The 25,073-nt window shown below is 41.0% G+C and overlaps 1 protein-coding gene across 1 annotated transcript in view; it reads right to left on the bottom strand.

Moving 5' to 3' along the window:
* The window catches only part of Pak5 (p21 (RAC1) activated kinase 5), a 282,318-nt gene that overhangs the window by 29,428 nt on the left and 227,817 nt on the right, over positions 1-25,073 (bottom strand). Inside the window, exon 4 of the mRNA XM_085696776.2 lies at positions 9,596-10,381. Within this exon, the coding sequence (XP_085552902.2) occupies positions 9,596-10,381 (786 nt within the window). The remainder of the gene's footprint in view (positions 1-9,595; positions 10,382-25,073) is intronic.

The raw sequence follows: 25,073 nt of genomic DNA, 5'->3' as shown, positions 1-25,073 counted from the left end.
AAGTTCACTGAGACTGGTGTCAGTGATGGCGGATATGGAGTGGACAGAGAAGGACAACATCTACCATGACAGAGAATAGGGAAGGCATAGTGTTCATTTGGGACCCTAGGTACCTGATTAGCCCCGAGAAAGAGATAAGATTTGGATCAAAAAATGATAGATGATAAGGTCTATGGAAATGGGATGGAAGAAAAAAAAAATAGGGTTGCATTTTTGTTCTTAACAGTCTTGACTTGGTTAAGTCTAACTATACAAAAATTGGTTGTTCTCAGAAATGTGATTTGATCATTTATGTACACAACTCATTTCTTTTCAGTTTTGCTTTGGTCAAAATCATCTTTTTATCAGTGACACTGATGCTCCAGCTTTCACCTCTATGCTCGGCCACAAAGGAAAAGCTGGTTGCTTTGCTGTGATGTGACCACCACCCCCTTGTACACGCCCTTGACATCTGTACTCGTCCGTCTACCTTGTCTTTCTTATGGTGGTCTGTAATAGGGAGTGGCGAAGCACAGAGGAATCTATCTGTGTATATGTTTGTATATGCATGCGCTCACTGTGTATATGTTTGTATATGCACGCGCTCACTGTGTATATGTTTGTATATGCATGCGCTCATTGTGTATATGTTTGTATATGCATGTGCTCATTCAGAGGAGTCAAACAAGCTGTGAAATCTTTTCTTCCTGTAATTTACAGACATGTTCTAGAAGAAAATGGAACAGCCATGGCGTTTCACATAAGCATGTCTCTAGTAGTTGTGAGGGGATCTAAGGCAAATCATTGGAGTGGAGTTACAGCTTCAAAACAGATGGTAATTACTAAATGAATCAATGCGCCTAGAAAAGCCAGGGTCTAAACCATTTCCAAAGGGAGTGTGCATGCAGTTTGTCCCCCAGAGACCTCAGTGTGGGGGTCCAAAAAGGAGCAGAGAGCTGTAACTAAAAGAGTGAACAAAAGAGACACCACAAAGGCTTACTCGGCCAGGGAAGCAGGCCTGTGCTTTGTGAACAAGTAACTCTGTAGGAATGACTTCCTATCCATATCCTCTAAAGGGGATTCCCACATGGCACAAAGTAAGAAAAGAAGGCTAGGTCGATTGTTCTGCAAATTATCACCTAGGGCTGCCAAACTGCTTAGCTGCACCGTGAGGAGACCACTAATGACAGCAGCCCATCGGCTATCTTTGGAGAGGAAATTCTCTCTGCAGGAGTCTTTAAAAATACAGGCAGACGAACAAGGCGTCATGCTTCCCTTCCGTTTGGGGTGGTTCATAACAGATGCTTGGCTTTTTAGCTTTCTGCAACATTTTTGTGTCTCCCATAAATTAGTTCTTACAGAAATGGGCCTCTGCACATCTCCATTCATACTGCAAAAAGAAAGGCTTATTGTGTGGGGATAAATAATCTCCAGTCAACAGTCAGGCCAGAACGCCCTTCTACAGCAAGTGCACTGTCTCCAAGGATAGGGTTAGGTATTGGCTTGTGATGTATCAAGATTATAAGTAATTATAGCAATGAATTCATCTAATCAATCAATTTCAGCAATGGTGCACTGCAGTGGACAGGGCATAAAACTCCTCACCGCTATCAATTGCCCCGATTACAGCTGGCTGTCAGCCAGAATTCCCTTGATCCATGTTAGTTAAATGCACATTAATCTGAATTTGGCAGTGTAATCAAGGACCTAACTGAACTGTGAAATTGAATTCTGCAGTAGAACATCATTTGACCATTTTATGCCAAGGCTGGAAAAAAAAAAGGTAGAGGGTGAGAGAAAGAACAGAAGGGGGGGAAATCCCATTGCAGTTTCTCTTTGTCACTAGGACGTTGCGCGCTGACATCAGGGGGACTGTGGCTGGATGGTGCTAGATGGTAGTGTGGGCGACGGCTGTGCCGTGCATCTGTCCTACAGTGTGATGACTGAGGAATGTTCCGTGAAGGATGGCGATTACAGGGAAGGGAGACAGCTACTTCCAGGGCTTAGTTGTGACGTTCCAAAACACCTTTTTGGAACACAACGAAACAAAGAGATTGCTCATCTCAAAAAAGGAAAAAGGCAAACTGGGTGTTGTTGGCTCTACTTAAATCGGAATGGGATGAAAGTGAATCACAGCCCTCTGTTGTCTGAGCATGGAAAGTACATCTTAAATTTTCCTGCCGTGACCGAAAGGCAAATGTTAGCAAGACCAGTCTTGGCTTTGGGAAGGGAAAATGAGCATCTGCAAGAGAGCCAGGGAGAGTCACTAGTGTCCTTCCCAACAGAGACATTTTCGGGACTGGGTAATTAGGAAAAGGCCGCTCATTCATTCTGGTGCCCCCCCCCCCCGGCTGTGCTCTGCAATTCCAATGTCTTCCCTTTATAGGCAGGAAACACCGCTGATGGGTGAGCTGACTCCCCCTTGCTCACATGCTCACTGTACAGCCCCGCCTGAGGCTGATGGGCTCCTGCACCCTCAACCTTAAAGTCCCAGCCCAATGCTGTCCCCTGAGCTGTAGTCTGTAGCATTACAGAGCATTAAAGAACCTGCTGTCTAACCCTAATAACATAGTCACTATTGCTTTTGTCGAAGGGGAAACTGGCTTTATTGCTACAGTGAGTTTTCTTCCTGGTGCTTTCCTTCATCAACAAGCTAGAGGGGTCAGTTTCATAGTGGCAGCTCACATGTACTCTGAATGAATGGCAGAGGTACATACACAGGCTGCAAACTGATGTCCAAGTCTATGAAAGAGGCAAGTGCTGCCCCTGAGTAGTGCTGATGAGCAGGCCCTTGTGACACTGCAAGCATAGAGGCATCCCCTTAAGTTGCTGTGGCAGGAAATTTGGAAAGTAGGTTAAGTCCTGGATGCTTAGATACCCTTGCAGCACTTCAAAACCATGTGTGTTTGCAAACTGCTCAGTCCATTGAACAAGCTGCCAGGGAATCTTCCCAAGCCGTTGGGTTGGAATCTCACTTGTAATACCTCTTTTAACAAGGATCTTGAAGAGGCAAGGGTTTTCTGACTTACTCAACAAATAAAAGATGCATACTGAGGACATTCAGATGAGTGGTTTCTGACCTCTGCGAACAGGCAGAGAGGAGGTCTATGAAGCAATGATGACGTCTGACAAACAGTCTCTAGCACGCTGGTATTTCTGGCTTTTCTTCTACCTCTGAGTTGGCATATGTAATTATCTGCAGTAATTGCTTTTCTTAACTTAGAGGAAGTATCTTCCAGCCAAGCACAGATGCTCTGCCTTACCATCCCTCAGTGCCCGAGACAATGTGCAGGGACTCTAAGTCCATGGGGATTGGCTCTTGGCTTCAGAATAGTATTCATTTGTGTCAGGGTCCTGAGAAAATTAGGGATGGGCAATTCCAGGTTAAACTCATTTTGTCTTTTAACTTAGAAATGGAGGAAATTACTCATAATGACCAAAATATGACTTGACTTCAAACCACAAGAGCACTCTTGGGAAGATGTGTATGTTCATATGTGAGCGATCTCATATCTGCAGGACAGATATTAAAGATGACAATGACATCACCCTTTTACATGCTTTATATACCTCAGTGAGGATCCTACAGGGACATGTACAGAAAGGAAACAAAGGTAAAGGCAATGGCGCCCATCATTACTTGAAGTGATTTAGTAATCTCCCTTTTCCCCATTTCTTTCCCCTCTCAGTTCCTTGGTGTAGATCCTTGGGCCTCAGCTGCATTGCTGTTACGTAAAGCACCAGGCTGCTAACAGGTTCCTAGAAGGCGGCCCACAGGAAAAATCAAAAGAGAAAAAGTAGAGCAGGAGTTGATGCTTTGTTACTGACTGAACCTGAGTGTGACAGTGTCACAAATAACAGTGAGCCACAGAACAAGTGCTTCTTCAAGACAGGACACACAGGTCACAGTAATTTTCCTCCCAGAGAACACAAAGTGCCAGCCAAGCAGTGATAAGCATCACTCCGGTGGCTCCAGAGAAAGCTCCAAGTAAGCTCGCCCACTTTTCTATGTACCTACTGCTCTAGAGAAACTGTGACCATCTTAAAGCGCCATCTGTTCAGGACACCATGAGCTGAAATACTAGTCTCTCTTGCTGCCCTGTATAAAGGAGATGGGGTGGTAAGCTGGTCGAGAGGTATAGACAGTTCTCACTTAGCCTCTGGTTTTCCGGAAGCATCGGAGAATTTCACTTTCATTCTAGAGCATTGTGAGATATTTGATCACACTGTGTAGATCTATCACTTGGATTGGTTTATTGATGAATTGAATGTCCAATAGCTAGGCAGGATTCCTAGGGCACAGAAAATGCTGGGAAGAAGACGGGTGGAGACAGCAGGAGAGGCAGAGGAAGCAGGTCATGTAGGAGATGAGGTAGCAAGCCACGCCATGTGGTAGCATGTAATTAATAGAAATGGGTTGATTTAAGTTATAAAAGCTAGCTAGAAACAAGCCTAACCTATCAGCTGAGCTTTCATAATTAATAAGAAGTCTCTGTGTCATTATTTGGGAGATGGCAGGACAGAGAAAGACTCGCTATACTAGAGAGTTATGTAAGCATTATTATGGGATCAGAGATCTCAAGATGCTTGGTAAGACTTTATATGGTATTGAGGTATTTATCCTACTATACTGACCTTCTATGTCACATTTTCAAATGAAGACAGTCATAGCCATGGGAATTACATAAAGAGGGACTATGTAGGATAATATAATTTGTTATTATGGTTTAAAAATATCCAAAAGATCACACACAGAGAGAACACCTACAACTGGCTTTACCAGACAGGGTAACATACTTTCTAACCAGACGTATTCCCAGGAATAAGAAGGATTACTCTTTGCCATGTGCTAGCCCTTTGATGCTTATTAATCTTATTTAATTCTCCTCACAAGCCCAAAGTACCAAAACACTCCACAGATGAGGAAATTGAGACACAGACAAGCTCATATAGTATGTAAGGGCTCAAATTCAGAAAATAAATATCCAGGTTTTGAATGCTTCTAAATTGGGTGACAAAAATCTGGCTATTTTTAAGAAACTCAAAAAAGACAATCACCCAAGGTAGAATAAATTCATCAAAGAGTATTATAGATCTACCCATCTAAGTCTTTCTTTGCAGCTCGTGGATTTAATATTCACCCACAATTCATATTTCTGAATGAAGGCACATCTGGAGCACAGCGTGGACAGAAGGCACAGAGCACTTCCTCTGTATGCACAAACTTGCCCCCAAGGCGAGGGCACCCAGCAGTGTGTGACCTGACTGGAAAGCCTCACATCCACTTTTCTGCTCGTCAGCATTCCTCTAGGAAGTTAAGAATGTTCTGGAAGTATATACTGTCGAGTCAGAGGGATGTAGTTTTGAACCCTGGCTCAGCCACTGCATTCATATCCCTGGACAATCCCATAAAGACAGCTTTCTAGAACCTCAACTTCCTCAACTGCCAAAGGAGCCTGGATTCTTCTGGATTTTTAAGGACTAAATTGGACAGTGTCTGCAAAAGGCTTCTCACTGCGCTTAGGACACAGTGACCCTCGTATTATCGCCACTCTCTGTATGTCAAATATGGAGACTGACAAGTATAAGTAGGTAAACTGTCCTAACATGAACTTGTTTAGCTCTCAGCTGACATGTTGAGGCAGGGATTTTCTTTATCTCTGTTTTATAGTTAAAAAGGAGCCATGGTTAAGCAGTTGCCCAGCTAGTAAATGGGGGTGTAGTGAATCAAAGTTGAACAGCTTATCTCCCTAAACTCTCTCCGTAACTGCTCGAAAGTGCTTGATCAAGGGCAGCTGTAGAAGTCACCTCTGGAGCTCATTTCCTATGGCCTTATCTATGGTGAAGGGTGATATGTTTTGCTATTGCAGATACTTTATTATTACGAGTGAGGAATAGGAACTCTTACCATCTAACAAGTAGGACTCCAGGGATGCGGTTATATGCTCTGCAATGCCAGAACAACCCCTCACAGCAAAACAATTACCAGGTGTAAGACAGCCGCCATGTCAAGGTTGAGAAACCCCACCTCTGAATAAAAGAGGATGATGTAATCCAGATATCGAAATAATTTCTGATACAACATCATTACAGTAGTACTATAGAAAGAGTTGACATAGGTTGACTGCAGGCTTGGTACCCTCAGAAGCTATGTGATATGGGGAATGCATCCTAGGGATTAAAACTAGAGAGCCGGACTCCAGTTGGTACAGAGCTAAATGAGCATGCTGTTAATGTGACTTCCAGACCGTATTCCTTAACTTACAATGGGGGCAAGAAATCTTGCTGTAAGCAACATGAGTACCTGGCATACAGCAAATGCCTGGGGAAACCCTGATTTTGTCACTATGTCAGGAATTTCTCAGTGGTTTAACCCCAGGGTATTCTGGTGGCACCAAGACATATGAGCCAGTATCCATCTGCCTGACCCCCGGAGAGTACCGAATGAGCAATGTTAAACCCAAGATGGCGGCGTCTCCCACCAGGTTGCTGTATGGTAGATGTTTTCTGGGGAGAGTGGGAAGCTTTCTTTCTCTCTTCTTGCGGGTTTTTGTAGTTCTGTGGTAAATATGGTCCTATATTTTGTTTGGCTATTCTTTCCCACCTCAAGGTTTCATCTGCTCAGTTTCAGTAAAGATTTTAAGGTAGAGAATTAACGTTAGTACAAACAGATTTTATTATATTTTCTATTCTTGTTATGTTAACAAAAAAAGTGGAGTGGGTTTTTTTCCCCTGTGGTTGTTGTTATTAGTCTACATTTTTCTTCACTCTGAGTTAGAATGAAAATTAGAAAGTTAAAGGACAAAATATCAAACTTGTGTCACACATACGCATACATAACCCTCCTCATTTTAGCTACATGGGATTTGTGCTTTTTCTTCTGATATGAACATCACCCGCCCGCCTCTAGAAACTGTCATGAGGTAAAGCCAAATTATCTGAGTCGTGATAACTATTTCTTGCCCCAGCTGGAAATCCAAATGCAATTGGCTGATTTTGCAGAGTACAGCTCTAAAGACAGAGGCACCTAACTGTTTTTAGAGAGATGTTATATTTTTAATCAAGTAAGCGTTTTAATTACCAACATGCTTCCCGCCTCCTGCCCTCCCACAAAACCTGCTTGTCAATTCTCATGGGTTTTGGGGGATACAGGAGCAGCAGCTTGGAACCCTGGATTAAAAGTGTTAAAAACCTCGACAGTCTCCTGTGTATTTTTCCTGAGCCACAATTGCTGATACAGTGGTTTGGCTTTAGAAAAGCTGGAATTCAGTGCAGAAGGTCTGTTTTCTAAGTCTGCAGGGACAAAGCAAATACCCATTTTTGGCTCTGCCTCTTCTTTCTTGCTCCTCTCAGTTTAAAGTTCTGGAGAACCCTGAAGCTTATCATGTATTTTAAATATTCAGTTGAACCTCCAAAATAACATAGGCCTGCATAATGGCAAAGAGAGTGAGAGAAATGACAGGCTTGAACCTAGACCTCATGTGTAGACAACTAATTGAAGTTTTATGTGTGGTATGTGACTCTACACCACAGGACTCTCTTCTGGGAAATGAGTGGGCAAGGCTTCCTGCTGATGATGCTAAATCCCCAAATCTCTAGGGATGAGTGAAGGAGATGAGACAGGACCTGAGCCAAACTGCAGAGCCCTTCTCCCTTCTAGAGAGGGCAGGATTTATCTTTAGCCAGTTCATTTTGAATCCTATATGAAAAGGTGGATCCAGAGATACCAAGCCAACATGTCAATTTTCAAGAGAAGCTTTCAGTCTCATAATTTGAGACTTATAAGTAAAAAAGGACTAACTATGTTAATGGGTCAAAAATGACCCCAGGACTAAAAGGTGCTATGTTTCAACAGCATTTTCCCAAAGACTATGACCCAAACCAGCTCTTTCCTATTTATTCAGATGTGCCACAAATTGACTTGGTAGTGTGGGAACTGAATCTAGGGCCCTGCCTGGGTATCCATGCACTCTGCTACTCAGTCACATCTTAGCCCTTCATTTTGAGATGGTCACTAGGCCTTGAGACTTAATCTATTGCCCAGGCTGGTCATGAACTTGTGATCTTTCTGCTACAGCTTACTGAGTACTGAGATTATAGGCCTGTACTCCATGCCCAGAACATTCTTTAACTGAATTCTGAGTATGTGACCTGACTCAGCATTACAACGTATTGCTTTGCATATTTTATTCTACAACTGTGAGGCGGCTCCCTTTACATGGTACTCACAGAAAGCAATCTGTGTTGGAACTGTGCTAACTATGTCAAATATCAGGGTACATATACAGGTGCTATGTGGGTTTGGCTGTTGGCTATTAGCGAGTAAATCCTAGGTCCAGCAATTGCTATGGGAAGAATGAAGCAAAAGTATTTATGATACCCTAGCCATGGTTGTTCAAATACATTTAACAGAATGAGATTAAAAACATACTCATTTAAATTCCATCTGGGGATATCTATTCCATGCCTTCTCTTCTTAGGATTCACTTCTAATTTCTTATATTGGAAGCTAAGATGGAGCTTAAGTCACTTTCTGTTTACCCAAATAACTTCTCTTTAACATCTTAGATAATGTAAAGGAAGCTGACTGCAATTGATAAAGCAGAGGTTTGCAGGCAGGCTGTCCCAGCAGCAATGCTTATGCTAATAGACAAGCTGCTGAGGAGAAAGCCTTGCTACAGATGTAGGTGATGTTTCTGCTAATCCTCACGTCCCACTCAGACTGTCTGGGGATGCAAGGGGATCCACAATCCATCCTCAAATCCTTTTCTGCTTTAGTTTTTAGGCGAGGTGCCAAGTTATTTGCTCATTATCATGGACAAATCAAGCACTTGTACACTTCCTGGGCTTTTGCTAAATGTCTCACATACTTATGGAGATGGTGCGATTTTAACCAGGGATCAGTACTCCTACCACAGTCTTCTCCAAAGTGTGGGATGTGGTGAACATGCCACTTTTCAAAGCAAATTTATACCATCCTCATTTAAAAGAGTGTACTTTGGGGGCATAGGATGATGCACAGGCACTGATCGAGTGCCTGCCTAGCACACATGGGACTCTATGACTGACTCCTAGCACTATGAAAAAAATTAATAAAAGTTCAGGAATTAGATGCTATCTGTTACTGAAAATATTCATACAAAAAGTGTTATTAACAACTCAAAAATATGAGTAAAAGAGCGCACTCATATGAAAGGTTACCCCTTAAACTGAGGGTCTCTTTTTCTTTTTTTATATATCCACATGAACTTTAAAGAATTGGGAATATTATTCCATTCCCTGTAATGACCTACAACTATTTATCCTCAACACAGGACTTAGTAAATGTGATCAGACTGCATTTATTGTTAGTAAATCAGAAAGTTGTTCAACTAAACATAACTTTCCTTGTGTTTTAATCAGAAATCTTGTAGTAGATATCAAAAGACAAAATTTGATTATAATGGCATATGGGCCTTGGTGTAAAGCCTTTGATTATGGGACTCATGGGAAAATAAGGTAGGATTTGGATAATGAATTCTCACTGCAAAAGCAGCAAGCTTCCAAGACTCTGGCCGTCTAGAACCTTCTCGGTAGGGCCATTCACTCGCGGAGAAGACGTAGTAGTAGACCTTACCTTTGGAATGCACATTGTGGGCTCGGACAGGCGAGGGTAGGTGTAGGAGTTGTACGAGTGTCCTTGAGAATGAGTTTTAAATGCACTTGCTCCAAATGGCATCATGGGTTCCTGAAGCCCTGAGCCTGACTTGGACCTCTGCCGCATGGCCGGCTGAGGGCTTGTCTGATGCAGGTATGACGACTTTGGCCTTCTGTCATACTCATCAAAGCTGGGTCCCCAGTCACTTTCACTGTAAGCCAGACTCTCCTTGGAGCACCTGCTGGTCCCTGCAGTTCTAGAAGGCGTCAGCTGGAATGAGTAATCCAGAGGGGAGCTACTAGAGGCTCGCTGATAACCCCACTTGAGGTCACCGTACTCACTTGGTTTGCTCAGGGAGTCCAAGTGTGTGTGATAGTCGACAGGGAATCTAGAAAGGTCAGCTTTCAAAGGCTTCATCTCAGGGTAGTAGGCGTCCCCATGTTTCATCTTCATCACATGCCCATTTTGCTTGGCTGCGTGGCTGCCTTTGTAGTAGAGATCCAGGTCGTCTCCGTAGAGACTCCTCTCTCTGTACTTTTCCGTTGTGTAGTCGGCAGTAGTATCGGATTCACTGGAATACTGTGAGAAGGTGATGAAGCCATTTTCTTCGGAGTGGCCTTGAACACGGCCAGCGGCTCCTTGATCAGGGGTGGGTGGGCTTTCTTTCCTTAGGGAATTGGAGCGAGTCACAGAGATGTTGTCGAAATCCTCTAGCAGGCCATTAATAGAGGTTTCCTTGCAGGATTTATTCCCTCTGACGATTGTCTAGGAATAACAGGAGGAATATTGTTAAGAAAATATTTCTGGTTCTATAATTGCTGGAGGACAGCTGCATCTACTTCATCCAGTTTAAACCACGGAAGAAAACATGAGAGGAACATTTTAGTTAAAAAACAAAAAGTAATGAAACAATTGTTGACTGACTTCGCTGGAAAAATTATCAAATATTCAACAGTAATCTGGGCTTGCAAGTTTGTACTTAGTTATTCCATTAGACCATATCATTTTGCACATAAAAAATAAACATGCACCTTCTTTTAAAATTACTTTGAATTTAAACTTTGATAATTTCATCGATATGTACTGTAAATCTACTCTCCCTGCCTCCCTCTCTTGTCCCCTCCCTCTCCTGCAGACCCTTCTTCCTCACCAGTAGCCCTTCACCTCTTCACGTCTTATTTTTGTGCATGTTGCCACAGCTGCTATGTATTCACTGTTGGGTTGACCATGTCATTTCCAGAAGGCAGCATTCCACAGCACCCCTTCTTATTCTCCAGCCCTTACCATCGCTCCATTTCCTTTTCTGGGAGGTTCCCTGGTTCTTAGAGTGGACAATGTAGATAGCCTGTTTAGGGTTAAGCAATCAACAGTCATATATTCCCAGCATTTTGATCAGCATGAGTCTGTGTTAACCACTGCCTATTGCAGAAGTCTGTCTGATAGAAACACTTGTCTAAAGGTGTGAATACAAACAGGTGGAAAGCAGTTTGGAGACATATATATCTATATCTACACTCACATATACACATATATGCATATAATATTTGTAGACATTTCAGCCTGAGGGCCTGTGTAAACCTTTACCTTCTAACAATGAACTGATGGATATAAATTTTAACAGTCTGTAACATTTGGTTATAAAAAGCATGTTTGTTGTTTTAAAATCCACTATTCCAATGATTTATAAAACCAATAAGCATCATCACTTTAATATGAACACAGGTAAAAAAATATGACTAAAGTTATATGACTTTTATGGAAGATTCTGGAAGACTCTGAAACTTATTACCAAGTTTGCTTGGTTCTGCCTTCTGGAAATGACATGGCCAACCCAACAGTGAATACATAGCAGCTGTGGCAACATGCACAAAAATAAGACGTGAAGAGGTGAAGGGCTACTGGTGAGGATGAAGGGTCTGCAGGAGAGGGAGGCAGGGAGAGTAGATTTACAGTACATATCGATGAAATTATCAAAGTTTAAATTCAAAGTAATTGTAAAAGAAGGTGCATGCTTATTTTTTATCTGCAAAACAATATGGTCTAATGCAATAAGTAAATACAAATGCGATAACTTATTGGGTATGGAACAGCATGGAGACTAATTATCTGGCTTACTTTGCCATCCAATGTGATATTGGATGAACTATGAACACAATGAACTACAGTCCTTGCAGTGGCCACACCTGGGTGCTACTCTCTTTGAATTGGTGGTTTTGCTTGGTAATGATGTGCGCGTGTCTGGCTCTTGGTGACAGATTGTTCCCTTTAATAAACCTAAATAACAGCAGACTAGGAGGAACAGAAAGAAACAGCAAACCGCTTACAAAGCCAGTCATCTGTGTCTTGGCTTGTCACTGCACAGTTTGCAGTGAAATATATGGGGGTGGATAAGAGAACAAAGAATAAAGGGTGGCTATCAAGATTTTAAGCGGAAAAAAAAAAACACTTTTGAGCAAGTAGCAAGGAGTTCAAAATCATCACGGTTAGTACACCGGGAAAGCTCATGGTGTAAAAAAAAGACCAAACTGTCCCAGAGCTTGGGAGGCACAGACTAGTACCTCAAACTTCATGCTGAAAGACAAAGCTTTGTTTTAGATTTTTCTCTACCAAACTGTCTTAGATGAAATTCTTTTTATTCATGCCCTTTTAAATAAACTTATTTTAGAATAGTTTAGCAGTGACATTTCAGAGATTTGGTCGGATATTCCAAACTACCCCCTACACAGTGTTCCATGTATTAACAGCCTGGATCATAATTAGTGAAACGCCACCCTGATCAGCTTTCTCCTAGGGCTCTGGAGTCTTACCCACGAGAAATAAGTGTTTATTGACTATGCCTCCTGAGTCTCTTTGACTGTTTCTGAAACTTTCCTTGTTGCTAATAACCTTGTGAGTTTTGAGGAGCATGAGTGGGTATTTTCAGACCGTCCTTCCGTTGCATTTGTTTGATGTTTTCCTTATGTTTAACTTGTGTAGTAAGTTTTGGAGAGGAAGGCTGTAAACTGCCAGTTACATCATACTGCATTTGGGGCACACTGTCAACATGGTTTATTGCTGATAATGTTACCTTGGTCACTTAGGTGACATTGTATTTGCCACGTGTCTAAGATCTATTTTACAATTCCCTCCTTCCCTCCCCTAGCAAGACACACAGCCCACCATAGTAGAGAGGGGTGGCAGGATTGGTTGAGCTCCATGTCTTTGCATAAGGCATATCTGTATAAACCATTTGGGGTTCTGTGTAGGAGGCTTATGTATCACCTCTCTCTCTCTCTCTCTCTCTCTCTCTCTCTCTCTCTCTCTCTCTCTCGTCTGTCTATTCACCTATATGTCTATCTATCTATTTGTTTATGTTCAGTTATGATTTAATTCTGTGCCATTTGTTTTGTCATTCAAACACTTGGAGCTTTTGCCACCAAAGGTTTTTTCCTATTGGTGACAATCTCACTTCCTTTTATTATAAAGCACACCACTATTATCCATCACCATAAAGTGTTCTGCCTTTATCTTGCCTTTTCCCCCTCCTCTATTGCTTTAAGAGCCTTTTCTCCAAGAAGCTATCTTTCCGATTTTTTACAATGGCAAAAGGCATGAATATTGGGATTCTGAGCATTCTGCTCCCAGTGAGCAGAACTAGAAAATCTGTGTTTGGATACTAACACTGGGAAACCTAAATATCTATCCATCTCTATGTGTATTAAGCATGTTTATATCTCTGAGGCTAATCTAGTACCACATTTCTAACTTCCTGTTCTCCTGATCTTCCAACTGACGTATTTTTCCTGTATTCCCTTTAATATAATCGATTTCTGTGGGATACTAGAGGTTACTGCTGCTGCATACAGTTAACTTGTGGCCTTAAACTGCCAAGACTGCTATTTCTGTGTACTTGCCGCTGTACCCAGAGAAAGGCTTACTTCCCATATGAATTTTGGGAGTAAACGCAATGAATTCCATCAGCTTGTTGGTGTAAAAGGAGTAACCTTAAGAGGGCTATGAGAGAAATGATACTCGAGGAAAAGGCCTCTTGTCCACTCTGTTCTCTAGGCATAGACATGTACATTACCTCCTCGAAGCCCCAACAGTTGTGGTTACCCACTTGAGACCCTAGCACTAGGCCTACTTATGGAAGACTGGGAGTGCTGTACCCAAGACAGCACAGGAGGCCTGGCGCCATCCCTGAAGATAGGCAGTTAACTTTGCTGGGGTGCGGAAAGTCTTTGGCTGCCTACATTTGCCTCTGTACTTGCGTGTAGCCCTGCACCTACACTGTAACTAACCCAGTTAGACTCATTGGTTCGCCAACCCTGATGTGGATGGAATGGTCTCCTTGATTTGTAGTTGGTGCACGATCTGGGCGGATGTTTATTTACATCTCCCTATGCAAAGTTATATAACACTTAAAAAAACACTGTGCAATTTTTTGCTTTTTATTTTAAAACTTGGACTGGCACTTCTAAACTATGTGATATCAGGAAAATTGCTTAAATTTTTGTGGGTATGGTTTCTTAATCTATGGAATAGTAAGAATCAATACTTTTAGGATTAAGATAGCAATTTATTTATATTTAATAATATGTATAAGTTGGTTGACATGATTCTTGGCATAGAAAGTACTAGTTAAGTACTTGAAAACTCTTATTTAACTATTTCCTCAGTAAAATTTTAAGTTAAGCTGAAAATTTGGGAAAGAAGTTATACGTAATAGAAGTTTAGCTGCAGCTGCATATATGGGATATAAGTAGAAAATAAAACTATTAGTAATTTATGATACAAACCCTAAATTTTTTAAATCTAAAGGGAAGATTAATTTCAAATTAACTATAATTGCTACATAAACAAGTGCTCTTTATTGAAACAAAAAATCATGATCAGCATTGTACTGATCTCCTTCTTAAAACTGTAATGTATAAATCAGAAAATTAGCACAGTTAGACTTTCAAGATTTAAACAGAAAGATAGCCATGAAAATGAAAGTCTAGCAGAAATATAGTAGACACTGACAGAGACATTTTCTCAGTGGGAGCATTCAGGCTCGGGGGTTTCTCAGACGGTAATGTTTACACAAGTCAGCCCAAGGTGCTGGGAAAGAAGATTCAGATACAATAGACTTGGAGAGACCCTGAGAGGCCGAAATGCTCAGAAGGTCAGGTGGGTGGCATGACTGTTGCCCTGTAGCTCACACTGCGCACAAAACACAATTACATACATTCTAGATTCTAGAGTTTCTGGATTCAGGAAAAATGAAAATGTAGATGGTATGCTTTTCAGTGTAACAGAATCCAGCATTTTGTGAACACAGACACACACTGTTCTTTGTGTGTGTGTGTGTGTGTGTGTGTGTGTGTGTGTGTGTGTGTATTACAGTTGGTTTGGGGAGCTGTACTGTTCAACACTTTATCATCCACTATGAAGGTGAAACTCATTTTATGCTTTAGCAAGTGATGATCTCTAAGACTTAGACTTTCCCAGTCAGGTCAGCTTGCTATCCCAGCTCTGCTCGCTTTCTTGGCATCATAGTCTTGCTATGCAGTTGTAATAATTCTTAGTGTTATAGATTAGTGAAACCTAGGTACAACCCAAGTGAACGTGTAGTTATTGATATTTGAAAGGAAAAAGATTGATTTAGTCATGGGAAGAACACAGATTATAACAAGCGACTAAAAAGCTAGAAAAGTAAGGCATGCTCTAACTACGGGATTTTCTTTTCTTGGATATATTTTTTTCAGAATTTAATAACCATTTTGACTAAGTATGCAAATCATTTTAAACAGAAACACATGGTGTTTTTGTTTCAGTTGAACTCCTAATTCATTGTTAATAAGCAGGAAGCTCACAAAGTGTAAATGTTGGTTCCAAATAACTTTCCAACCCACACACACACACACACACACACACACACAGAACAACAAAAGCCTTTTTGATCAGTACATCCAGTTAAATGAATGCAAACCATATTACTTTTGCTGACTTGCTTTTCCTTATAGAATCATAACCATCAAAGCAACAATAATGCAATTCAAACACAGAGAATTGTCCAATGTGACTTAACCAGGCATCACATAGAGGAACTGTTATTTATTATACTCAGCATATGATGTTTATTTTAAGTGAGATTTGTGTAATTTCAGAGAGATCAATGATAGAATAACTACACGAGTATCGGTATCTTTTATGCTGCGGAACCTCCAAGCATTAAAAATCAATGCAAGGCGATCTATTTGCATCTGACGCTGGAGTTCTCATTGTCTTTCCGCTGTAACCCAGACTGGCTGGCATCTGTTCTGGCTCCTGGTGACAGCGGCCATATTTCATGGTGTTGCTTGTGCAGGCTGGAGGCTGGTGATAAGCGCTAATGGATCTGTCCAGGGGAACAGCTGTCTCCCCCTTTTCCTGGGGAACTGATGAAAAAGGGCCCCTGTTCTCGCTGTCTGTATTAACCTTGACAATAATGAAGTGTGTAATTAACAGCCTTGCCCTAATAAGACCTTACATTTCCTTTTCAAAAACAGCATCTCCTCTGCACCTCGAGAATGTGCTTTATATTGTCACTAAATATTTCTCAAGAGGCCAGAAGCAAACATTCCTGTGACTTGAGAAAAGAAACCAAGGTGCTTTTAGGAAGTATCTACCTTTAAACTCTCTACCTCAGTTCTGATCCTGTCTGCGGAGCATCAGTTCCCTTGCCAGTCAAGTGGCTGGAAACATGTGGGTCCATAGTCAGAACAAAACCAGACAGACTTAACAGCTGTACCCTTCCAGAAAGATGTGAATTCTTTGTTGGACATTGAAGTATCATATCTATTTTTCTACATTTTCCCACTGGACTAATTTGGCTGGGTCAATTCGATGAGACTTGAACATTATATTATTCCTGGAAAATATGACAGTTTGGGTAGAACATCTCAGAGTGGAGGTAGTGTGAGGATTTCTAGCCAAAAGCTAACAATTCCCCCCAAACAAAATCCAAAACAACAACAAATAAGAAAAAAAGCCTCAAAAAATTGCATAGTGCTGGTAATCAAGTGGGATCCAAGATAAACTAAACATTTATTAAGTAAATATAAAATAATATTCTGAACAAATTCCAAAGAAAGTAGAATATTTTTAAGGGAGTTTTGCGGACTTGGTGGAAACAGATTTCATCATAGATTGAATAATGTTCTACTTGGCCGTTTTCTTTGTTCTCGACATCACTGCGATACCAACACAGTCACTGAACAGTTTTACTCAAGAAACTAATCTTGAAGCAGACTTCCTACTCACTGTCAGTAAGTTTATAGAATTATTCTTCCTGCTTGCCACACAAGGTGGGTGGACCTAGGTCACCCCGACCAGCTTGAGGTTAGAGTCATTTTGAAATGGAAAGTTGTTCTTGGACCTTAACTATTATTGGCTTCAAGACTGCTCCTTCGTTTCCCAGGCATCATGGAGGACTGTGGAAATAGCTCAGCTTGTTACTTTATTCATTTAGTGAAAATTTGTTTTTTTAGGGAAAAGGAGCACCACATGATTCATGAGACAGAATTCAACCATCTGATTAGCAGGTAGCAGATAGGACTTAAACGTTGTTCTTCAAATCCTTCCCTTGTTATCTTTACATCATAGTCTGGGTTCCCCCACAGTAGAGTAGTTTCTTTTGGTAACTATGGTGATTTGAATAGGAATGGCCCCCATAGGCTCATATATGTGAATGCTTGGTCATCAGGGAGTGGCACTACTTAAGGAGGGTTGGGAGGTGTGGCCTTGTTGGAGTAGGTGTGGCTTTGTTGGTGGCAGTGTGTCACTGGGACTGGGCTTTGGATTTCAAAATCTCAAGCCAGGCCTAATGTCTCTCTTTTCTTGTTTACTATGGATCTATCTAGAGGTAGAATTCTCAGCTCCTTTTTTAGTACCATGTCACCACGTCATGTATGCCCGTGTGTCATCATGCTTCCTGCCTTGATGATAATGGACTAAACAACTGAAACTGTCAGCCAGCTTCAAATAAAAACTTTCCTTAAAAAGAGCTGCTGTGGTCATGGTGTCTCTGCACAGCAATAGGACACTGACTAAGACAGCAACTGAGATCACAAACATTGGGAGTATAGTAGAGAATTGAGAACCAACTTGAGGGTGGAATGATACAGTGGCTGACTGTGGCTATTATGGTTTCACTCTATGCAGTTGTGAGGACTGTTTCAGAATGGACCATGCTGAATGAGGATGGGTGCACAGATCTATCTGCGCCTCTATCCTGACTTAGAATGGAAGAAACCACTAATTCCCCATGGGGGAAAGCAGGGGAAGGAGATTAACCGAAGTGAGCCTTTTACTTCAGAATAACAGGAGTAAAAAGGCATACGACAGGCTATAAATGATCTAACGGAGCTTCTAGTTATTAATATGGATTAAACACTTGCTATATGTGAGATGATTAGTGGTGGTTTCCCCCATGTTCAGTTTTTACAATTAGACTTGGAGCTATGTGGCATTATCTCTTCTTCATAGGAAGGAGAGACATACTCAAAGAGGCCAAGTAACTTTAGCTTGCCCAATGTCACTTACTCATTAGGTAAAAATTTGAAAGCAAGACCCATTCTTACATATTACAAAGTCTGTCTTTCAATATAATATAAAAGTGCATTAGAGTACCTTCCATGTAAACCCCAATGATTGAACAGACAGTGACAGCTGGTACAGGTGACCTCCCCACCACCGGGTGTATGATACAATACAACGAATATGAGTGGATGCTGCAGAAACATAACACTCAATATTTTGTAAGCAAAATGATTTTTAGGAAAATATGTCTCCAATTCAGACTTTGTCGAGCATGGGAAGAGCTAAATCAGCTGCCTTGAAAGTAATTTGCCTTTCTTTTTTCGAGACAAAAGAAATACCTTATTCCACCACATTTGATCAGTTGTAACATTTGAAAAGTTAATAGCAACATGTGTTGATGATTCACCTGTGTTATCATCCTATATCCAAAAAGGAGCACCTGAGTAAACAATGTGTGAATGACTGTTAATATGTAATCTTGAAGGCCCACACTCTTTACTTTCTCTTAAAGACTACACGACACAGCACACTCATTTTAAATTCATCAACAAAATGTTACTTTTGAGTGTGTGAAGCTTTAATTCCTGTTATTTTTTTCTACCAATCTGGATTTTCAAAAAAATCTTCACAAATGTGAGAATTATCTCTTGTAGGCACACTAAATGGTAAGAAATAACCCTGCTCATGCGCATTCCTGAAGTCAGGACCCCTTCTCAGACAACTACATCTCTGTTGGTAGCATCAGGCCATTCATTTCTAAGGCTCTCTGCCTCATTCCAACACCCAGCCAAACTTGCAGCCATACTTCTGGTGTTTCTCTTCCTACCACTTAAAGTGAAATGTTGAAATAGCAGCATCAGCAACATCCAGAAGTGTGAAAAATGCAGAATCTTAGTCTACCAGGACCTTCAGGGCCTCTATTTGCATTTAATAAACATGCTGCCTAACTCCTACCTGTGCTGAAGTCGGCGTTCTGCGACCTTGTGCCCTTGGTTTACTCCTCGTTCCCTTTCTCACCCCAAGCCATTTCTGAAAATCAATGAATCTTTCTGTGTGGAATATATATAATTGATCAATATACTCAAATTTAAAGACATACACACACCCATTATCAAAGAAAAACATGTTTCATTTTCCTTCAGTCTACATCAGTGGGCTCATTCCTTTGCTTTAAACAAAAAGAAACAGTAATACATAATAAAATATGGAAAATGACTGACTTGCAGTATAAAGCACACTTCTGTGGTGTTTATTATGTTTCTGGATATGTTGTAGGGCAGTAATGGAGCATATTTATCTTATGGTTCTTTTCATACATCTCAGAGAGCAAGTTCAAGCCCAACATGCTGGAGTCTGGAGCGTCTACCTGATCACCCTGTCATCTACCCCAGTCTTTCCCAGAAACACAAGAGCAGGAGCCTATGTGGAAATATGGGTACGAATTCACTTCTTTTTCCTGAGTTACCTTGTCACGTTTAAGAAGAGGATTAACAAGTCCAGTTCCTCAAGCAATATCTTAGGCAAACCTGGGTCCCACATAGCAGACATGCCCCAGAAGAGACTCAGACAATATAAATTTTCCTTCCACAAATGCACCACACATCTGTGCTCTTATATTATGGCTACACAGCTAACAAAAAGGACACCGAGAAACATGAGATGAAGTATTGCTTTTGTTCTAGGAATGTTTGTGAGGCTATGGCCCACAGGCTACGCAAGGCCCACAGAAATAAACACCACTGAGAATGAGAAAGCTCCCTTGCCTGAAGGAAATGCTGTTCTTCTGGTTCTCCATCCTAGTCCAAAACATCTGAGCACCACTCACCCTGACTCTGAAGAGCCTTTGAATACACAGCTTTAGCCACAGTGTTTAGGTAAAAGGCTACTGTATCCATTTATCTTTCTAAAACTTACACTCTTTGTGAGTTTCACATTTAGTTATAATTTGCCACAATTTTATGTTGTAGGATTTCATTGTGCAGTGATGTCAACGATTTAAGTAACTGTGTTATTTTTCTCTCTTTCTTTTTCATTTTTTTCCACAGTGGGCATTGAACCTAGGATCTTATATATGTTAGGTAAGGAGTATACTATTAAGCCACATCTACAGCTCCAGAAGCCGAAAACTCTCCTTTCCATTACAAATTCTATTACTGACTATTTATCTTTTTAAAAAGCACGTTTAGAGGCTGAGGGGTGGTGGCACATGCTTTTATTCCCAGTATTTGGGCGGCAGAGGTAGGTGGATCTCTGTGAGTTCGAGGCCAGCCTGGTCTACAAAGTGAGTTCCAGGACAGTCAGAGCTGTTACACAAGGAACCCTGTCTACAAAAACCAAAACCAACCAAACAAACAAAAAGCCAAACCCAAATAAACAAAAATAAAACAAAAGCCAAAAATGCACATTTAGAAAACTGTCAGCACTTCCTATATCCCCTCACCCTGGTTTTCACACTGGGCATCGACACGAGCTCATCAGCGAGGGTCTTCTGAAGGTTGTTCAGTCATAAAGAGAATGTTCATCCATACCCTAAAAGCAAAACCTGATAAAAGGCCGTCACCATCTTTAGGACCTTAGAAACTGATTGCAGAGACGTGGTGTCTTTGGGCACTTACAAGTCTTTATGTCTAGACTTACCCCAAAAATAGCTTAGGCAGTTTTAAACCTCTCTCAGATGATTTCAATTGGCAGCCAAGGCCAAGGTTGAAAACCAATATTCCTATGTAGTGCCATTAAAGTCTGCTCTGCACACAAAGCCCTTGGCATCTTGTAGCACAGAGACTTCCCTTGAGCAGGTCTGGTATGGGACATGGGACTCTGGACTTCTAACAAGCTCTCAGGCCAGGCTGGGGATGCTGCTATGCCCAGCAAACTTAGAGTTGCAAGGTCCTTCAGAACAGAGAATGGTTATGTGATGTCAAGTTTGAGGCTGCATAACGCAACGAAAATGAGGTCATACTGCAGAGTTCAGTCGTCTGAGTTCTATGCCAACTCTGTTATCAGCAACAAAGCAGCCTTCAGGTAAATGACCTTGCTGAGTCTATGGATGTTGTCTGTAAGGAGAGGGCCTGTCTGGCTTTCTTCTACCTCTACCGTTCTGTTGTTTCCAGAGCTCTTGTTGTGTCTTGGCTTCCCTAAGGAGGGATCATTCCAAAACAGGCTGACTTGATGTTAGCTGTATTAATTGAAAAACAATCTTACAAGCACTAAACTACTAAAGATAGAACTATATGCACTAACTGGGGTTTGAGTATGCGCACCTCTCTAGCATGTTTAAGCATCTAGAAAATGTGCTCACCCTATATGTAAACAACTCTGACCTTAGGCAGATAAGCCTATACTGCCACAAACCATTTAGCATCCTGGCCCATTCTCAACAGCGTCCAGCTGAGGTAGGTTGAAGCAAAGGTGGACTCTCTTTTCCTCTCCTGTCTACTCACACACCCTTTGCAGTAAGACTTGGATGTGCCTGCCCTCAGGGGATGGAAGCTGCCTTCCTGTCCACTGTTGAGTTTAGTCACAAGACTTGTTCTTACCGTAAGAACCAGAAGAAGTGAGACCACACCCAATTCAGCCTATACTTCTAGACATTGTGCAGCTTAGAAGTCTGTCTGGTTGCCATGTAAACAAGCCAGGATTAGTCTTGCAACAAATGAAAAACACTTGGACCAGAAACTTGTACAAGTTGAGACTACCCTAGAGCAGGTGGTCTCAAGGACCCGTCTCACCGCTTGAGAGAAGAAGAACATAGACCAAATTGCTGACATGCAATATTGTGAGGAGCAATAGATAATCATTGCCTTATACCCCTGTTTTTTTTTTTCTAATGTGCATGATCTGAGTGTGGAGTTCTTGCATGTGCATAATCCCACCTGATTAATATGGATGTCTATAGGCTTGTGCATGGTGCCTGAGCATATGTTGTATGTGGAGGCCAAGGTTGATTTGCAGCATCTTATTTAATCACTCTGTATCTTTGCTATTGAGGCAGGCTATGCCATTTGAACTCAGAACTTGCTGACGCAGCTAATCTAGTCCCCTGCTTTCTCTGAGAACCCACTAACTGCGTCTTGGATACTGAGATCACAAGTAGGCAGGCTGCCACATACTCTTGTGGGTGATGGAGTCATGAACTCTGGTCCTCACACTTGCACACTTTGCCCACCAAGACACTTTTCCAATCCCTAAACTCCTATGCCACGCTCATTTAAATTGTGGTGAAAATACACACAACAAAAACCTACCATTTAAGCAGATAATTTGTTATCATTAAGTACATTCAAAATGCTGTAAAACCACTTTATTACCCCAGATCTAAAACTCCAGACATATTAAAAACTAACTTTATTGTCCTCAGCATCCCGGTGACCTCTAATGTCTTTCGGTCTGCATTAATTTTCCTCTTCTGGCACCAGTCAGAAGTAGACTTGTGCAACAGCATTCTTTGCCTTGGTCATTTCATTCAGCACAATGCCTGTAGCGACCACACGTGCTTTAGTATGCACAACATTTTTATTCCCTTTAAAAAGAAGTCGTCTATTTTAGAAGCACCATATTTTGGTTACCCATTCATCTATGATGGACATTTGTGTCTAGTGTTTGGCTATTGGGAATGCCATTGCGATGAGCATGGCATAGGAGACTCAGGTCAGGTTGGTGGCTTCAGTCTTTTGGGTACAGATGGAGGGGCAGAGTTGATGGATCATATGATAACAATTCTATGTTTAAAGTTTCAAGAAACCTGTGAACTGTTTTCCATAGATGCTGCCCATTTGATATTTGATATTCCTACCAGTGATCTGTGAGAATTCTAATGTCTCGACATCTTTGACAGGAGTAGTTGACCACATATAAGTAGACTCCACAGTGTGTGTGTGTGTGTGTGTGTGTGTGTGTGTGTGTTTATGTGTTTGTGTGCTTTTATTTGGTTATAATTTGGTGTTACAGTTTTTTTTGGAGGGAGGAAGATGGTTTTATTTTTTCTTGGTTTTGTTGCTGCACTAGGTTTTTGTTTGCTTTTTGAGAAAGAACTTAAAGTTGGGTGGTAAGAAGAGGGAGTAAATCAGAAAGAACTGGGGGAGGAGAAGACTATAATCAAAAATATATTTAAATTTGAAATTTCTTTAAATAAGAAAAAATATAATAATAGAAAAGTTTAAAAACCTGAAATACTTATTTTTCGATTTTTTAAAAAAGTCATTCTAATGGTAGTATCGTGTGTGTGTGTGTGTGTGTGTGTGTGTGTGTGCGCTGAGGATTGAACTCTTCATAGAAGACACATGATGCATTGCTGTCCAGCATCCTCAGTTTTCTTTCCAAGGCTTTGCTTTGCATTTCCTCACTGACGAGTTATGCTCAGCATTCTCCCTGTATTTGTTGGCCATTTCGTTTTTGTGTCTTCTTTGGGAAAATGTCTGTTCAAGTACTTTGCCTTTCTTTAAATTGGGTCACTTGTTTTCCTGATTGTTAGTTTAAATCCCTTTGACATTTTATCACAAGCTTGATTTTCAAATATTATAAAGGATATTTTTTACAATTGAGGTAGTATCTTTCTCACCCTTTATTATTTTTTTTCTGGTGCTCATATTTTTGGTTTCACATCCAAAAAGTCATTGATAAACCCAATGTCATAAGTGTTCCTGTGTTTTTCTTCTAAGAGCTTCACAGTTGAAGCTCTTATGTTCAGGATGTTGATGGATTTGAGTTAATTTCTACATATGGTGTAAATTAAAGGTCTATCTCCATTCTTCTATATGTGGATATCCAGCTTTCTCATCCCATTGAAAAGGCTGCTATTCTCGGTGAATAGTCTTGGCACCTTTGTCAGTTTATTTCTGGGATGATTCTATTCTGCAGGCTTCAGTGTCTGTCCTTACATGAGCATGAGATTATTTTGGTTTTTATTATGTGGTATAGCAAATTTTCAGTTTAAGAACTATTAATCCTTCAACTTCGTTCTTAATTTCAAGAGCATTTTTGGGGAGTTGGAGTGATGGATCATTGGTTAAGAACTCTGACTGCTTTAGTCGAGGGCCTGGGTTCGATTCCTAACATTGCCCTGGCCGTTCACAACCATCTGTAGCTCCGGTTCCAGGGTTCCAGGGAAACTGATGCCCTCTTCTGGACTCTGCAGGTACCAGGCACACGTGTAGTTCACAGACACAAGTGTAGGAAAAACACTCATACACATAACAATAAAATATAAATTTAAATTAAAGAGTATTTGGCTCTTAGGATCCTTTGAAATTGCATATGACTCTCTCTCTCTTTCCTTTCTTCTCTACTTTTTTCTCTCTTCCTTTGTTTTGTTCTTTCCATTCACCCTTCTCTTTCTTTCTTCATTAGCATAGATGAAATCCAGGACCTTATGGATACGAGTTAGGAGGTCTATCTCTGAGCCATAACCCAGCCATGATTGTGTTTCTGTTTTTCTTTTTAAATCACCACTAATATTTTCATAAGATTGCATTGAGTATGTAGATAGTTTTGAATAGTTAAATACTTTTAATAACATTACATCTTTGTACCTATGGAAATTAGATTAGACATTTTTCCATTTATTCACTTATTTACATCTTCTTCATTTCCTTCAGCAGTTTTGAGTTGTGTTTTTAGCTCTTTAGTTTCAGAGTGTTTTGGTGTACATGGTTATATATGATAAAAGTAATTGATCCACTGTGCTCATTATTTCACATCACTGAGTTATAGCTTACTAATTTCCCTCCTTGACAGATACGCCCAGAATAGGGTTAAAGCCCACTATCTTCTGCCCTCCTACTTTCTAGGGTTTTCTACTGAAATGCACTAGCACTTTGGTTCTTTCTCCTCCTCTACTCATTTGTCTGCAGGTAACAGGGAACCTGGTTTATCTAAGGGGGAGGAAGAAGAGTCAGGGTGCATGCGTAACTCAAGG

The sequence above is a fragment of the Myodes glareolus genome, chromosome 10, assembly GCF_982192425.1.
Source record: "Myodes glareolus chromosome 10, mMyoGla1.1, whole genome shotgun sequence".
Classification (NCBI taxonomy): domain Eukaryota; kingdom Metazoa; phylum Chordata; class Mammalia; order Rodentia; family Cricetidae; genus Myodes; species Myodes glareolus.
Note: the sequence above shows the minus strand (reverse complement) of the source record. Positions and strands in the feature narration are given on the sequence as shown.